Raw genomic sequence first — 18300 nt, forward strand, 5'->3', positions numbered from 1 at the left:
TGTTTAGAATTTTGGAGATCTTTTTAGTAACGCCTGCTATATATGGTAGTGTGATGGTTTTGATCGGAGTATCAAGTGGTTGTTTCTGTATGGAGGGAGAAACAGCTTGGCGGATGGTACGGTCAGAGTATCCATTCCTTTTTAGGGTTAGATGTACATGTTTTAATTCACTGGTCAGGTGGTGTTGGTCCGAAATGCAATGAGCCCTGTGGTATAACGTTTTGATGAGATAATTATTTTGCATCGGGTGGTGGTGGGAATCAGGTTTCAAGTAGGAATCTGTGTGGGTGGGTTTCCTGTAGACAGAATGTCCCAATGAGCCATCAGGTCTCCTCTCAAACAGAACATCCAAGAATGGCAGCTTGCCATCTTTCTCCACTTCCATGGTGAATTTGATGGCGGGGTGTCTGGAATTAATGTGGTCTAGGAAAAAGGTTCAAAGCCGGGAGGCCATGTGGCCAAATGACGAAAGTGTCGTCTACATATCTCTTCCACAGGGAAGGTCTGAGGGTGGAAGTCTGGATGGCGTCTGATTCAAATTTCTCCATGAAAATATTTGCTATCACTGGTGACAAGGGGGATCCCATGGGGGTACCCTCATTTGTTTGTAGAAGGAGCCATTCCAAGTAAAGTAGGTATTGTTGAGGCAGTGCCTAACCAGAGCAGGTGTATCAGGGTCTAGTCCATGTTGGACCAAATTTTCAATTATTTCAATGGTATCAGGTACTGGTACCTTGGTGAACAAAAAGACCACATCGAAGCTGACAAGGATATCGTTAGGGGACAGGACAACGTCTTTGACCATAGAGACCAATTGGGCTGAGTTAAGTACTGCTGAGGCGGTCTTGCCAGTGAAAGGCAGCAAGGTACCTGATAGAAAATGGGCTAGTCTATAGGTAGGGGAGTTGATCGTGGATATGATGGGTCATAGTGGGGTTCCTTCTTTATGAATCTTGGGAAGACCATAGAATCTAGGCGGTCTTGCAACCACTTGATACTCCGATAAAAACCATCACACTACCATATATAGCAGGCGTTACTTAAAAGATCTCCAAAATTCTAAACAAACACAAGATCCTGGTCCGGTTCAATACAGTACACAAAATCTGTGACCTGATCCCTTCCGTGAAGGATGTCATTCCTGACTTACAGTACCCCGGAGTTTACAAATTGATCTGCACCTGTGGTGACTTCTAAATCGGGGAGACGAAACGACACGTCTCTGACCGAATTCGCGAGCACAAATCAGATTTGAAACACGGCAGAACAAATTCTTCTGCCGTAGCTGATCACTGTTACAACACTGTGGGTGATCACGATATAATTTTCTCCGATACCAAGATTCTTTGCAAACCCACGGGTTTTTATCAGAGATTTATTCACGAGGCAATTCAGATTTACAAACACAGACACAATTTCAACCGAGAGGATGGTTTCAAATTAAGCAACCATTGGAAAGATGTTCTGAATCAAACCAAACATTAAACTAATTTTCAATGGAACAGTATATTTTTTCAAGTAGTGGTATCCCAAACTTTCTCAGCTGCTTAAATTCCCTTTTCACACCATCAATATGTAAACTCCCCCTCCCCCCCTCGCCGGTCTGCACAAGTTCACTCCCTCTACACTGTTCATCATGCTAAGTCCGCCAATTAAATGCTAATTTTTATGCTAATTCCTTTGTCAAGGCGCTCTGTTTCCTCTCACACAGCTTAAAGGTCGCGGTCTGAGCTTGGCTGTGTTCACTCCAGCACTGTCCTCTAGACAGTCTGGTCCCTTCACCTGATGAAGGCCACTTGTGTTGTGGCCGAAACGTCGTGATTTTTGCTGTTTTATTTTTTTACCTACGTGACTTTACCGAATAGAACCAAAGAGTATACATTAACATTACACAATTAATCTTGATTTGAAGCTTTCGTGACTGCAGAAATCCATACTCCTTGGTTCTTTCGGTAAAGTCACGAGGTATAAAATAAAATAAATCACGACGTTTCAGGCACAACACAAGCGTCCATCATCAGGTGGGAAAGCATGGTTTGCTGCTGAGGCAGATTGTTTTAAAAAGGTTTAAAATGGGTGTAGCCCAAGGGTCTTAAAGAAGTGGCTGGGGCTAGTGATGTTAATGTGAGGAATTAGCATGTTACTGTAAGATAGGAGAGTGGCCTCCTCGTCGAGGTCACGGAAATGGCTATGTTAATGTGAGAGATTAGCATCATGCACCCTCTGGGTTGCACACTCATGCCTTTGGATTGCACCACTCTTCGATTTTACATTAACACGCTTATCCTTCACATTAACATAGCCACTTCCGTGCCCTCGTCCAGGAGGCCACTCTCCTATCTTACAGTAACATGCTAATTTCTCACATTAACATCACTAGCCCCGGCCACTTCTTTATGACCCTTGGGCTACACCCATTTCAAACCTTTTAAAACAGTCTGCCTCAGCAGCAGACCATGCTTTCCCACCTGATGATGGACGCTTGTGTTGTGCCCGAAAAGTCGTGATTTATTTTATTTTATACCTCGTGACTTTACCGAATGAACCAAAGAGTATACACCATTATAATTTTGACAAATTATTACTTACATTTCATATTTGCTTTATTATTATCGCAATATGCAAGTGTCCACCGTTCACTTTTGTGGCATTGTGCAATGTGTAGTAGATTTTGAAAAAAAAGCGTACTAATTTCATGCTGTCATGGCCTGGCTGCTTCTTGAGAAGTTATAGATCTCGTAAATAAACAATTTGGCTATAAACTCACACTCAGTCATAAATCATCAAGGTTCGACTGAGCCATGGCTCCTGAATGAAAGAACCTTCAGGGGCTGCGTGGATTTTTTTCTCCAGGGCCTCTGATTTGTTTCCACCACATTTAGAATCAACGTGCGTTTAGAGAATTTGGCTGCATTTCATGTCCACCGGAAACGTCATTTCGTTGAGTTATCATGTGTGATAGCCAGGTCACTTCTGATAAAATGATTTATAGCTCAGAGCTATATATACCTGGTAAAATACAAAGTTTAGTTTTGTGGTTAAGGCAATGTCCAACTTTGTTGTTGTTGTTTGTTCTCGCGACTCCCCTTCACAGTCTGGACGGTCGCTCTCCCCCACCGACCACCGCGGTCGTCGCGTACACCGTGACGTCTTCTCCAGGAGGTCGGCGAAGGCTCGTGTACACGACCTGTCCAAAGAAAAAGATCCCCCCTATAGCCTAAACAAACTGCTGGGGCAAGTGCTGCTAGCGAGCAGCACCTAAGAAGATGGGCACTGTGGCACACGAGGGGGTGGGTGGCCAACAGCACGCCCGACCGCCTTTCTCTCCCCAGTGGCAATGTTTCCAAAACACCTCACCAAGTACTCATTTGAAGCTGAGTCAACCTAGGGGAGACCCCAGACCGGTTCAGATAATCCTCACTTGTGTTGGCTGTGAGTGGGAATCGAACTCGGGTGGCCGGTTTCATAGTGAACGCAGTACAGCGCTAATCGCACAAACACACGGGATGGACATTTTCCAACAGTTGCCGTTCGCCACGAAGCGGCGGTAACATCTCCACAGCACCTCCGATTAGCGCGGTTGGCTACATACGGTTCGAAAGAAGTTCAACATAGTACATACATACGGTGCTTGTGCCAGGCCAAGTGCACTCCGAGGCTACGTGAAGTATGTAAGGCTCTCTGTTGATAGGAGGTCGCAGGATAGACACAGATGCCATGGGTTGACTGAGATGAATGATAGTTTAGCCACCAGCTGTGCTCCCTACTGTGGCAAGTTTGCTGCGTTTTATCGGCCTCTTAAGAGTGTTACTCCTCTGCTGTCTGCTGCTGTTGGAAGGTGACTGCCTCAAATTACCAAATAGCCTCATCGACGTGCACCTAGCCTGGCACGAGCCTTTTCCATGGACAGACAATAGCAAAGACGAAGATACCACGTATAGCCTCTAACAGACTGTTGGGGCAAGTGATATTAGTGTAGGGGCGTGAATGGGCTATGTGTAGCGACGTAAACGGACTGTGTACACTTACCTGTAGGGGCAGACACAGTGTAGCAGGGGCAGTCGCAATATCCTTAGCCTCGGAGCAGGAGGGGGCTGTGGGGTGTCCTGGGATCCCCCGCGGCCCCTCCCAGGGGGAGGGAGCTGCGGGGTGTCCTAGGATCCCCTGGGACCCCTATCGGTGGGAGGGGGCTGCGAGGTGTCCTGGAAACCCCACGGAGCCCCCTCTGGAACTCTCTAGAGGGTAGGCAGAGCCAGGGCTGACGCACCGGTGCTGGGTATAAAAGCCGGACCCCTGGAAGCATCCGGGGCCAGTTCAAGACAGAACCAAGAAGACCGGCCAGATGGTACCCTGGGACCCCGAGCCCCACTGCCCTTGTCAGGGCCGGGACTCTGTGTGGCTCAGTGGTGAGACCCTGATAACCCCCGGCCCGACGCCTTTGTAAGGGCCGGGTCCGAGTGGGCCAGTGGTCGGAACCTGGAGCCTGGCTAGGTCGGGTTAGAGTAGCCTCCCCAAGGCACCCATAGCCGGAGGACCCAGAGTCGAGTTCCCGTGTTAGGACACGTTAGCCCGGAGGCAGAACCTTCCCAGACCAGTGGTGATAGAAGGGCCGTTGCCCTGAGTGTGCCGGGATTGTACTGCCAAATATTGTATTAATAAATAGTGTTGCCTCCAAGATCCGTCTCCGACGTCTCCAGAATCTACAACACTACATTAGCACGCACCTATGAAGGCCGGCACAGGACACGAAGGGTGTGGGTGGCCAATACGATGCCAGGCCGCCTTTGTATCCCGAGTGGCAATGTTTACACAACGCACCAGGTACTTATTTGAGGTTGAGTCGACATAAGGGAGGGCCGGGACCTGTTCAGACAATCGACACTGATGTTGGCCATGAGCGGAATAGAACTCGGATCGCCGGGTACGTAGTGTGACGGGTACTGCAAGATCCGACCGTGTCCGCCCAGTGTACACTGAGCTGCATTGGCTTTCAGTTGCCGAACGGATGCATTACGAGGTCGTCCTCATTACACGCAAAGTGCATGCCGCAGATGAACCACAATACTTCGCTGCCGATCTCGTGAAGGAGCATAACCCATCACGCGGACTCGGGTTCATCCTCGCAGCAGCGGTTCTCACCCACCCTTGCATTTACTCACTCACTCACCTACTCAGTGAAAATTGTAAAAAAAATACAATTAAAAAAACTTTTACTATTTTTTTTTACAAATTATATAACATGAAATTTCCATCTTACCGTCCAGGGTTTGTCTTGAACCCCGACAGGCAAGCCGACATATGCCTTGTAGGCCTCACACATCTTAGCAGATGCTTCCACAGAGTACTTCTTCCCTCTTGTCTTGATAAATTGGCCTCAAACATAGCAAAATGTGTCTGCCGGATGCTTGCAGCCTCTTGATGCCATCTCAGAGAAATGCAGATATGTATCCACTTAGGCAGCTGGAACTAAACTGAACTGGTGGGCTCAAGGCCCCTGTATTTATACTATTTATATTACTGGAAAGTTCTAGAATGTTCGAGCAGTTACTGCAAGTTTACTCAGCACTGAATCTATCAGGAATTCTCATTGAAAATAGGTAAATTTCAAAATATCACTGCCCTGGTCACAAAAGCAAAGTTTGTGGAGATCAATAGCCATTTTCTGTACCTTTGAAGCATAAGCAATTAGAAAATAACACTACCCAGGGACAAAAAAAATTGTTACACGGTGTTATTTACAACCTCAGCACACCGGTGTGTTGGAAAGTAACCTCACAATGTTACAATTTGAGCACTTTAACATTTCGCTGGTGGTAATAACAATAACCAGCTTCATCAAGTAATAAACAGAATTGTGAAGAAGAATTGAGTGTTCAAAAGATTGAGATCGATAGATTTCACGCACCTCACTCATCTTCATCTCCTCCAAGGGACGAGTCTCTCCAGCAGGGTGCTGCGTCTCTCCCGAGTTTCCTTTCCTTCTACCACCACCATCAACACTACCACCACTATGACAACCACCACCCCCATGGCTGGAATGACTTCTCATTTTGCTCCAGCAGCACAAATTCCTGCTGTGGCAGCGGTGGCAGCACCGGTAGAGAATCACCGTCAGCGACAGAAACAAGATCAGAGCCCATGCCGCTATGGCAATAAATGCTTTGCCGCGTGAAGGCGAAACTGTTGATGGCACCGTCGATGGCACCGGCAATGTCGATGCGTGCGTCGTAGCAGCGGTACCTGTTGCAGAGAAAGGGACAGCACGATTGGTGGTGGCTAGGATATGTTAACTACCTCGCTTGGCGTACAGGGGGTCGTCGGTTCGATCTTGACTGACGCCTGCTGTATATTTGGAGTTTGTGTGTCTCTCTCCCGGTGGTCGTGTGAATTTTTCTCCGGGTCCTTCGGATTTTTCCCTACAAATTTAGAATCAACATGAACCCATTTAGAGTATTTGGCTGCTATACATTTCCACGTGATGAGCCACTTCGTTGAGCACAGTGGGCCTTCACCTTGTCATCTTGTGCTGTCAGGTTGTGTTCGACCTCTGGTGACATCCACAACCAGACTCTCCCATCCAAACCTGTCTCTCACTGCCTCTCGTAGCTGGGTTAGTGTAAGGCCAGTTCTCAAGCAAGAATGATTCATCTAGTCCAGAAGTCCTCATAACATGTCCAAAGTCTGTACATTTCTTCTTCATGAAAAAGGCCTCGAGTGGAAGAGCGGGACCGATCTCTCTCAGGACGGACTTGTTTGATATTTGGCTGTCCGTGTTTTATGTAGCATCCTTCTCCAGAATCACATCTCAAATGCGCTGATCCTCTTTCGCTCGCTTAATCTCGGCATCCACGACTCATCCATATGCAGTGTATGATACACTGAGGCGCACATCCTGATTGAGAGGCAACACGTTTATTTAACACTGAGGCGCACACCCTAACTGAGAGGCAACACGTTTATTTAACACAACACTAGCTACTCGGGTTCAGTAGCTAAGTATAGCTATACTGTCGCTATGTGCGTGCGAGTTAACCTTAGCGAATGGGCCAGCCAGCACACACGCTGTCTAACCCACGATTCCTTGCTAAATTTCAACTGACGAACGAAGAACGAAGAGCGTAGAGTTCCAGGATGATCCCCACAAACAAACCCTGATCCCTGTCGGAGCTTCCCCTTTATTTTTCTGGCCTTGGCTTCGACACGCCCTCGGCCCGCCCCCTACTGTGTGAAGACAAGGCTCTCGGGGCCCCGGTCACGTGCCCCTCCAGTACCCGGCGCTACAGTATAGTGACAGTATATGTCACTACACATATATGGCAATAGGGAATACCAGAGCTTTGACAAGCCTCTTCTCGTTGTTTATGGTAATTCCCTGGTCTCTCCATATCTCATTGAGCTGTGACATGGCTATTCTACCGAGATCTGGCTACCTCCGTCTTCAGAAGTCAAAGCACAGGACGACAAAGTTCTTCGCAACTTTTGATGCATTTTCCAGACTAAAATGAGTTTAGTTGTTCCATCGCCATTATCTTTGTCTTTAACATTCACCAAGGGTCATAATTTTAGGTTTGCTATATGATAGTAGGGTAGTATCATCAGCATCTCTTAAGTTGTTTATTCTTCTGTCTCTAATCTTCACGCGTGCTTCAATGGAATCTAGGCCTGCCTCTCACAAAATACGCTCGCTGTACAAATTGGATAGGTAAGGAGACAGTATACAGCCCTGTCTTACTCCTTTCCCAATGTCAAATATTGTCTCCCCATACTCTAATCTAACTGTTGCTCTTTGGTTGGCATATTATTACGTAACACAGTGGGCCTTACCTGATTAAAAAAAATGTTGTTTCGATTAAACTTTCTCCAACTGACGTTGAAGGGAGTAATGCATAAGTCCTTTCTGCTTGTCTGTCTGTAACACGACGACCCTTGTAAATATGATCCTACAGGGACGAAGCTTCAGCAAAATATGTTGCTATTAGGGGCTTACCGAATTGTGAAAAAAATAAAACGTATGAAAGTGGTGTACAAACGTTTAAAGAACACGCCAGAGCAAAAAAAGCATTAATTGCAAAATCGCAAGTAGTGTTTTGTTCTGGAAGATACCCATACAGGATCCGTACTGCTGATTAAACACTTTCAAGGACGAATGTGCATTGGTAAGCTTTAAACAATCCACCCATTTGCGTGTGCACGATAGTACTTTGATTCAACACGTCTTAGGCTTCCGCTACCAATATTATATTATTAAGCTGTTGTGGGCTAGATCGCAAAGACGTTTCATAAACAAAGGTGGGAGGGAGGAGAGGGAGGGCGTTTCGGAGGGGCCCTGCAGAAGGAGCAGCGGCAGCATCTGAAGGAGGCCTCTTGTTGGACAATCGTTTAAGCTGGTTGCGATAAATTAGCGGTGGTCTGCATCAAACTCCAGGCTGCAGACGCTCTGCGATTTGGCAGAGTTTTCCATCAAGAGTTAATAAGTATGCAGTCAACGGTGTTTCTGTATTTAGCTAACGCTTGACATCCCGGTATGTGAATGTTGTGGCTCTGGAACCACCTGCCACCTATTCTGTGCCCGTATCATGCCCACATCATACTAAAATTTAACTTTTATTTTTTATTTTACCAGGTCAGGCCCCACTAAGTGATGTAGCTCTTTTATATAATTGGCTTGGCCATAAATGATAGCTCAACAAAGTGGCTCATCACTTGGGAATTTAGAGCAGGCAAATTCTCTAAACGCGTGATATTGATTTGCAAGTCGAGGACCCGGAGAAAAATCTCAACTATGGAGATAGAGAGAGACGCAAAATCCAAATATACAGCAGCAGGTGTCAGGGTTGAATCTCTGACCTTCTGTGTATCAGGCGACGGAGATAACATCTCGCCACCGTGGCCCTCCTTAAATATATATATTCTTAAAGCATCGCATATACAATAAGTTCGAATTTATTTTACAGCATAGTGGAACTCATTTAGTCAACCCTCTGTTTCCGTTCGTATGTTCAGCCCAGAGGATGAGAACAAAAGATTTAGCAGTCTTTTGAAGTACGTGGTCAACAAGGTTAGTGTCTAACTGTGTTGTTGGCTGACTGGTTTGCATCACATGTTTCTAAGGTTTGTTGAGTTCTCGTCTCCCATCTTCTTTCTGTATTTGCCTCCGTGCAGTTTGCCGTTCTTTATGAGCTATGTGCTTGGAGTCCCTCTGTGTTCCCTTGATATGTGTTTTACCCCATTTCCACCTGATGATGACCGCTTGTGTTGCGCGTTTGAAACGTCGTGATTTATTTAAATCTAATTTTATTTTATTTATTTAAATTTTCTTTTATTTCCACATACGTGACTTTACCGAAAAAACAATGAGTATAGTAGTTCCCTACTTTTACGTTTTTAATCCGTTCCATGAAAACGAACTGTAAACAAATCACTTACGAATTGAAAAATACGTGAAAATCAGCTGTTTCCACTGGCTAACCAAAAAAACAGAATGTAAACAAAGCCAGTCACGAGGTCTAAACAGCTAATAAATAGGCGTCGCTGATTTGCTGAGGGCAATGGCTCAGCCACACATCATGAGCGCTCAAATTGGCCCAAATTGGCGCCCCGCGTGCTTTAACATTCGTTGTGGTGCCACAGCAATGGAGCAACTCCGACGGCGCCGCCATCTCCTTGCCCCCCTCCCCACGAACGCACGCACACCCCCACTAACAACAACAACAACCACAACCGCCATTCGCCACTAAGTGGCGGTGACGTCACCACGACACTTGTGCCAGGCCATGTGCACCTTGAGGCCACGTGAAGTGTTGAAACACACACATGCACCCACGTAGGGGCTCGTGGGGGGGGGGGGGGGGGGGTCACCTGGTACCATGGGTTTTTACCCGAGAGGCCCCTGGCGGGGATGTCTCATGGTTTCCCAATGCAAGGCCAAATTGCATTGCGGGCCCCGTGAATTGTCTTAAAATTGTATGGGCACGACGAAGCTCACCGGGCTAACGGCAATGAGACACTCACAGCACAAGGAGATAGGGCCTCGAGGGCAGACACTCCACGAGCAGCGCGTATTCAATCATAAACGATCGCTGACAGCTCGCGTGCGTGTTTGTTTGCACAGCGCATTTTACGCAGTGTGTTTACGTAGCAACGATAGCCTTGATGGCGAGACGTGCACCCATGGTCCCCCCCCCCCCCCCGCAGGTCATCTCCTTCTTTTCGTGTGGCAGCTGTTTGCACAGCGGATTAAGACTGATCCACCCACCGGAGGGTAGGTGTGCATATTCACACAGCTGCAGTTTCTTTTCAGTTTACCTTACTTAGCATTGCGGTCACGCGGAATAGGGCTTAGCCACGAGGAGGGGAGAGGGGCGTGCGCATATTCATGCGGCTATTTTTAGCGCTAGCCGTGGTGGGCAACGTGCGCCTGCACGGGCACGCGCGTGCACGCAGCCACCTCCGCATTAGTCGTAGTGAACGTGGGCAGTGTGTGGGATAACTTCGGGCGTTGGTGAGCCAGCCACTTAGCCATGTCACTCAGAGAGGGCGCTGGTGCGAGGTTGGGGGGGCGATCACCCAATCGGCGGGGGCCCGGCGAGAAGTGGCCATGGAGGAAGGGTTGGAGTGGAGGGGGTGGACGTCGCGCCCGCCGGCTCACGGGGAGCGGGGAGGTGGGCGTCAACCCCCACAACATTTCACAAAGGCAACTTTTCTAATATTAATTAATCCAATTAGAAAAAACTTCCACTTTTTGGGTTTGAACTCACGAACCGTGAAATGCAAGTGGCGCTTCACGGTACGCAACCCGCTGAGTATCACTGACACCCCTCATCTCTGTTTCTGTACTATGCCTGTTGAACTTCTTTCGCATCGTACGTAACCAACAGTGCCAATCTGTGTACGCTGAACTTCTTTTGCACCCTACATAGCCAACCGTGCTACCGGATGCCTGTTGAACTTCTTCTGCATCGTACATAGCCAACCGTGTCTACTGGATGCCTGTTGAACTTCTTTCGCACCCTACATAGCCAACCGTGTCTACTGGATGCCTGTTGAACTTCTTCTGCACCCTACATAGCCAACCGTGCTACTGGATGCCTGTTGAACTTCTTCTGCACCCTACATAGCCAACCGTGCTACTGGATGCCTGTTGAAATTCTTTCGCACCCTACATAGCCAAACGTGCCAATGTGTGTACATTGAACTTCTTCCACACCCTACATAACCAGCAGTGCTGCTGTATGTATGTTGAACATTTGTGGCACCCGTACATAGCCAAGCATGCTACTGTATGTATCTTGAACATCTTTCGCACCGTACATAGCCAAACGTGCTACTGTATGCCTGTTGAATTTCTTTCAGTGACTCAATTCAGAGTGACTCATGCAGCCAGCTATGGCTGCAAAGTTTGGTCGTACATGTTATGTGTATCGTTTATTGTTAAATTTGAATCAAAGTTCCTATGATCACGGTTAAAACATTTTTATAGCTTTATTTTGGTGATTTTGAAAACATTTTGGTTTAGCCATGTTTGTTTGTGTAGTACAGAGTTAACCTGATAACTTTAATCTAAATTGTCTTATGGTTATAAGACCTCCTTTGCCAGTAACAAGATATAGTAATAGGTTTTACCCTTTTAACTGGCACAAAAACTGACACCTTTATTCAAGGCATCATGTTTGCAATAACCACAACACAAGCAGTCAAAATGCAAACAAAAGAGACAACTCTGATAATAATATGCACTGTCCTTGAATTTGATTGGTCCACACCCGAGACGGCTTTTCTTAGAGCCTAGTCTCCACTGGTGTTCGACCAGATGACGCCAAAAGGCGTACAACTCAAAAACAGCGCACTATCAGAGTATTGAGGGCTCGGGATGAGCATTTACATTATGAGACCTCCTTTGCCAGTAACAAGATATAGTAATAGGTTTGACCCTTTTAACTGGCACAAAAACTGACACCTGTATTCAAGGCATCATGTTTGCAATAACCACAACACAAGCAGTCAAAATGTTTGCATTTTGACTGCTTGTGTTGCTTGTGTTGTGGGTTCCATGTCTGGCAAAAAGTGTGGTGTATAGTAGCGTAGTGTATTGTAGTGCATAGTGTAGTGTATAGTAGTGAAGTGCATAGTAGTGTAGTGTGTAATAGTGTAGTGTATAGTAGCGTAGTGTATAGTCAAGTGCATAGTAGTGAAGTATATAGTGTAGTGCATATTAGTGTAGTGTATACCCACGGTACTCACCACTCACAAAACTCACCATACCAGTGGTACTTACCATACTCACCTCTCACTGTACTCACCATTCCCATGGTACTCACCATACTCACGGTACTCACCATTCCCACGGTACTCACAATACTCACGGTACTCACCATTCCCACGGTACTCACCATACTCACGGTACTCACCATTCCCACGGTACTCACCATACTCACGGTACTCACCATTCCCACGGTACTCACCATACTCACCTCTCACGGTACTCTCCATACACACGGTACTCCCCATACACACGGTAATCACCATACCCACGGTACTCACCATACTCACCGTGGGGAGCAGTGGTGCGGTAGCGGTTAGCGTTGCACCGCGCTACGAATCCGGCGACTTCGATTCCCGATCACAGCCAACGCCGGCGTTGATGATTGCACTATGTAACACAATTTTTGGTCCTGGGTAGTAAGTGTAATTTCGTAATTGCTTATGCCTAAAAAGTATAGAAAATGACTACAAAAGATTTAGAAGTGAGTAGTTTTGTCGAGATTGCTCCTACCCACATAGAACTCGGCCCTTCGTGTCCAGTCCCGCCTGCGGTAGTGCGCCTTGGTGTCTAATACATAGTGTAGTATTTTTTTGTATTATTTTAGTATAAATACATGATAATTTTGATTAATATGTTGTTTTCCGACTTTATGTGAACAAAAAGACACAAATTTGCCCATTTTCTCATTGAAAATATGTACATTTTAAATTATCACTGTCCTAGTCACAAAAGCTAAATTTGTGGGAAATAATAGCCATTTTCTATTATTTTGAGGCATAACCCATTAGGAAATAACACTTACTACCGAGGATCACATTTTTTTATACACAGTGTTATCTGAATCTGTACCGGGCCTCCCCTAAGTCGACTCAGCCTAAATTGAGTACCCCACCCCCTCCGTGCAGTGGTGGTGTAGTAAACATCGCCACTGGGAAGACAAAGGCGGCCGGACGGGCGTGGTGCTGGCCACCTACCCCCTCTGTTTGCCAGAGTTCCGGTAGCCTTCAGAGGCAGCTGCTACTCGCTAACAGCACTTAACCCCTTAGTCTGTTAAGGCAATACGAGGGATATTTGTCTTTGTTTGTATACGTACGTGTGTGTGTAGGTTCAAATGTCTATGTGTACGTGCGCTATTGGACACAGTTCAATTGTTAATATTTACTCAGTATGAACGGAATCAGTTAACATATTCCCATGCACTGTAAGCATCTATATAAGTCTGGAGATTCTCTAGCCCTTCTAGAACATCGATAGCATTCCCATCACTCAGCTCTCTAGCCCCCTCTGGAACATCATCTTGAGGTCGTGATGATGGTGGCGATGGTGGTGGTGGTGATGATGATGGTGGGATCTCTCTTCATCTTAACAACAGAGGTTGATGGTGAGTGTGCTGGTCGTGGTAGTGACGATGATGATGGTGGTGGCGATGGTGGGGTTGGTGATGGAGTTGAAGGTGCTACCCACTCATCCACCCACTCACCCACCCACTGACTCACCCACTCACACACTAACCCAACCGCTCGCTTAACCACTCATCCATCCACCCACTCACCCATTCACTCACCCACCAACCCACTCACGCACTCACTCACCCACCATCCCACCCATCTTTGTCTCCCCACAGCCACCATGGTCTGCTCCACTCCATTCAGCAACAAGTTCAAGGACGTTTCGGCGTCCCCCGGAGGGATCCTCATCGGCGTTGGGAGCAAAAGAGACGTCAGCATCTGGTCCGGTTGCTCTTGGCGATCGATGGGGGCGATGTTTGATCGGATATCGACCGGAGGCCGAGGTCGGGGTGCCGCAACGTCGAGCGGAGACCTCTACGCGTGGGCGAAAACCGACAACGGGAACGTGTACTACTACCACGGATACGCGTGGTACCACGTGATGTGTAAGATGATGATTTGCATCTGCCGCTGCTACTATTATTAGTACCACTACTGCAAGCATATTATTTTAAAGTAATACGCCCACTCATTCACCCACACACTCAACCACCCACTCACCCATTCATCTACCCAATCAATCACCCACTCACTCACCTACTCACCCTCACCCACACACTCACTCACTCACTCGCTCATCCACTGACTCATCCACTCACACACTCACTCATCCACTCGCCCAGCCACCCAATCACTAATTCACTCACTCACCCAGTCAGTCACTCACCTACTCACCCACCCATCAACTAAACCACCCACCCATCCACTCACTCACTCACTCATCCACTCACTCATCCACTCACCCTCCCACCCAGCCACTCAGCCATTCACGCATTCACTCACTCACCGACTCACCCACTCAGTCACTCACCCACCCATCCACTCACCCACCCACCCGCTCACCCAACCACTCACCTAACCATGCATCCATCCACGTATCCACCCATTCACCCACCCACTCACTCACCCATTAATCCAACCACCAACTCACCCTCTCACTCACTCACTTATCCACTCACCCACCCACTCACCCATTCACCCACACACTCAATCACCCACTCACTCACTTATCCACTCACTCTCTCACTCATCCACTCACTCATCCACTCCCCCATTCACCTATTCACTCACTCACCCACTCAGTCAGTCACTCCCCTACTCACCCACCTACTCACCCACCTACCCACTCACCCAACCGCTCACCCAACCGCTCACTTAACCACTCATCCATCCACTCATCCACCCATTCACCCACTCACTCACTAATCCAATCACTCACTCATCCACTTTCTCACTCACCCACCCATCCACTCACTCACCTACTCACTCACTCACTTATCCACTCACTCACTCACTTATCCACTCATCCACTCCTTCACTCATCCACTCACTCACTCATTAACCCATTCACTCACTCACCCACTCAGTCACTCACCTACTCACTCACTCACGTATCCACTCACTCATCATCCACTCACTCACTCACTTATCCACTCACTCACTAATTTATCCAATCACTCACTCATCCACTCACCCACCCACTCACCCATTAACCCATTCACTCACTCACCCACTCAGTCACTCCCCTACTCACCCACCTACCCACTCACCCAACCACTCACTTAACCACTCATCCACCCATTCACCCATTCACCCACCGACTCACTCACTCATCCAATCACTCACTCACTCACTCATCCACTCACTCACTCACTCATCCACTCACCCACCCACTCACCACTCACTCATTAACCCATTCACTCACTCACCCACTCAGTCACTCACCTACTCATCCACTCACCCACCCACTCACTCATTAACCCATTCACTCACTCACCCACTCAGTCACTCACCTACACATCCACTCACCCACCCACCCACCCACTTATTAACCCATTCACTCACGCACCCACTCAGTCACTCACCTACTCACTCACCCACTCACCCACCCACTCACTCACTTACCCGCCCGCTCACACTTAATTGAATGAACACAGCTGTACCAATGATATTCTATCTGCGTCGAAACATCCCACTGCTATTGTTAGTGTGGGAGTTAAGTTCCGTGTTTATTTGGTTAGCCTGGCTGTATCAACATACTCATTAACACATTGAGACCCATAGAGCTACATAAGACCCATAGACTGATAGAGCTACATGCACGTTGATAGATATATACACAGACACGTAACGGTACATTTATACTCTTATAGATTAATAGAGATACGTCGCGACAAATAGAGATACATAGAGACATATTGAGATGCAGAGACCCATAGAGATACACAGATCAACACAGAGACCCATAGAGAGACCGATATGAATACTCAGAGACCCATAAAGATCCTCAGAGACTCATAGAGATAAATAGAGATACATTCAGATGCATAGATATACATAAACACTCAAAGAGATACATAGAAGCCTATAGACATGCATAGAGACTCTTAGAGATGAATAGAGATCCATAGAGACTCATGGAATTAATAGAGATGCATAGAGTTCTATGCGTCCTGACTTTAGGCCACACTATATACGAACCACCCTTTATAGATGTATGACTTCAAGTGATGCCACACTAAGTGCAAACCCACTTCCCATTAGGAAACAATGTTAATTAGGCAGGTTACATTCCGTGGGAAATTTATGATCGAATGTTTTTTTTATATTTGTGTACATACATTGAACCACACCCTATATATACACACATTAATGAATGCGTGCAGTTGGAGTACAGCAATGGACATGCAGAGCTGCAACTTGTATGTGAACCTGGAAATGTGAATTTAAGTGAAGCAGCGCTAAGTTAAACCCACTTTTCCAAAGGAAGAAATGTTGATGGGGGAGGTTACGTTCCTGGGGTAATATTCTACCGCACTTCAGTACGTACAAAAACTTTCTTAACATATTAACCACCCTATACATATGAAAATACGTTTTTCCACTTTTTCTGGCAACAAAACAGGTGTTATGTTGTTAAAAAACCAAACTGAAACCTTTTACAAGGAACCATGTCTGCATTAACCACAATGCGTGTGGTCAGAATGCAAAAAAAATACTCTAATATATGCATTGTCCTTGAAACTGATTGGTCCACACCAGAGACAGCTTTCTTTTGAGCCTCGTCTCAAACGGTGTTTGCATTCTGACCACAATTATTGTGGTTAATGCAGACGTGATTCCTTGTAAAAGGTTTCAGTTTTGGTCTTTTGACATCTTAACACAGCTGTTTTGTTGCCAGAAAAAAGGGGAAAAACCTATTATCATATTTTGGTACTGGCAAAGGAGGTCCCATGATGTACACCCTATATATAATTTTCTAAACAAATGTATATATATGAACGGGTGCGTGCAGACGGCGCACAGTCATTCACGGGCGGAGCCCCGGGCTACATCTACGCCACCGGCCACATGAGCGGTTATTGGAGCGTCGTCTGCGCCAGGGCGTCTGCACCCGGCAAGCGCCCGTCCTGGTTGACGACGTCGATAAGTCTCCTGAAAATCTTCGCCGACGTCTACGCCGTAGGCTGCTCGCCCAACGAATGTTGGGCCTGCGACTCCTCATTCCGGCTGTGGCGTAAGCCCAACGTTGACTGCGCCAACACGACGTGGGTCAGGGCGAGCGGTACGAACGCTCCGGCTTTGCCCAAGAAAATAGAGGTGGACTCTGCGGGTGGAGTCTACCTCCATGGAATGAATGGGCTCCTCTACCACAGGTTGGAGTTGTGTTGTTAAGTCTATGGGTGACAATGTTGAGTCTATGGGTCTCAGTGCTGAGTCTATGATGCAGTGTTGAGTCTATGGGCAGTGCTGTTAATTCTATGGTGCAGTGTTGAGCGTATGGGTCTCAGTGCTGAATCTATGAGCAGTGCTGAGTCTATGGGTATTTTTAAGTCTATGGTGCAGTGTTTAATCTATGGGCAGTGTTGAGTCTATGGGTGGCAGTGTTGAGTGTATGGGTGGCAGTGTTGAGTCTTAGGGTGGCAGTGTTGAGTCTATGGGTGGCAGTGTTGAGTCTCATGGGTGACAGTGCTGAGTCTATGCTATGGGTGGCAGTGCTGAGTCTATGGGTGTCAGTGCTGACTCTATGGGTGGCAGTGCTGAGTCTTGTGTGGCAGCGCTGACTCTATGGGTAGCAGTGTTGAGTCACATAGGTGGCAGTGCTGAGTGTATGTGTAGTGGGTTCACGGGACACGGAGACGGTGGAGTAGAGGAAGCACTGTTTATTTAACTTAACAAGGGTTGCACTGGAAGGGGTAACGTCCCCTTCACCCGTATACACGCTGGGACACGCCCTCGGCTATGTAGCCTAACTCCTGTGCTCCCAGTTCCTCCAGCTACAGGCGCTAGAGGAGGCTATCTGATCTGGCCCTGGTCAAGCACAGATCACGGCACCCCACCAACCAGACCGACCCTTAAAAGGGCTCCGGCTCTGAGGCTCTGGGGCCGCACCACTGGCTTACCCTGCCGGCCCTTAAAATGACTGCAGTCAGTGAAGTCCCAGGGTCTATCTAGCCGGCCTTCCTTCTTCACTGGTTCTTCATTCTTGGCCCCAACACACTGCCCCGAGCTCTCTGGCTCCCCGCCCTT

At 47.3% G+C, this 18300-nt stretch overlaps 1 protein-coding gene across 1 annotated transcript; it reads left to right on the plus strand.

The window, feature by feature from the left end:
* Positions 1–10186: 10186 nt before the first annotated feature.
* Positions 10187–17898, plus strand: LOC142923219 (uncharacterized). The gene is made up of 3 exons (XM_076064146.1): positions 10187–10261; positions 13887–14156; positions 17066–17898. The coding sequence occupies exons 2-3, from the start codon at positions 13892–13894 to the stop codon at positions 17443–17445; spliced, it is 645 nt and encodes a 214-aa protein (XP_075920261.1). The 5' UTR covers positions 10187–10261; positions 13887–13891; the 3' UTR covers positions 17446–17898.
* The last annotated feature ends 402 nt before the right edge of the window (positions 17899–18300 follow it).

The sequence above is a fragment of the Petromyzon marinus genome, unplaced genomic scaffold, assembly GCF_048934315.1.
Source record: "Petromyzon marinus isolate PM22_M1 ecotype Great Lakes invasive population unplaced genomic scaffold, UKy_Petmar_22M1.pri1.0 PM_Scaffold_34, whole genome shotgun sequence".
Classification (NCBI taxonomy): domain Eukaryota; kingdom Metazoa; phylum Chordata; class Hyperoartia; order Petromyzontiformes; family Petromyzontidae; genus Petromyzon; species Petromyzon marinus.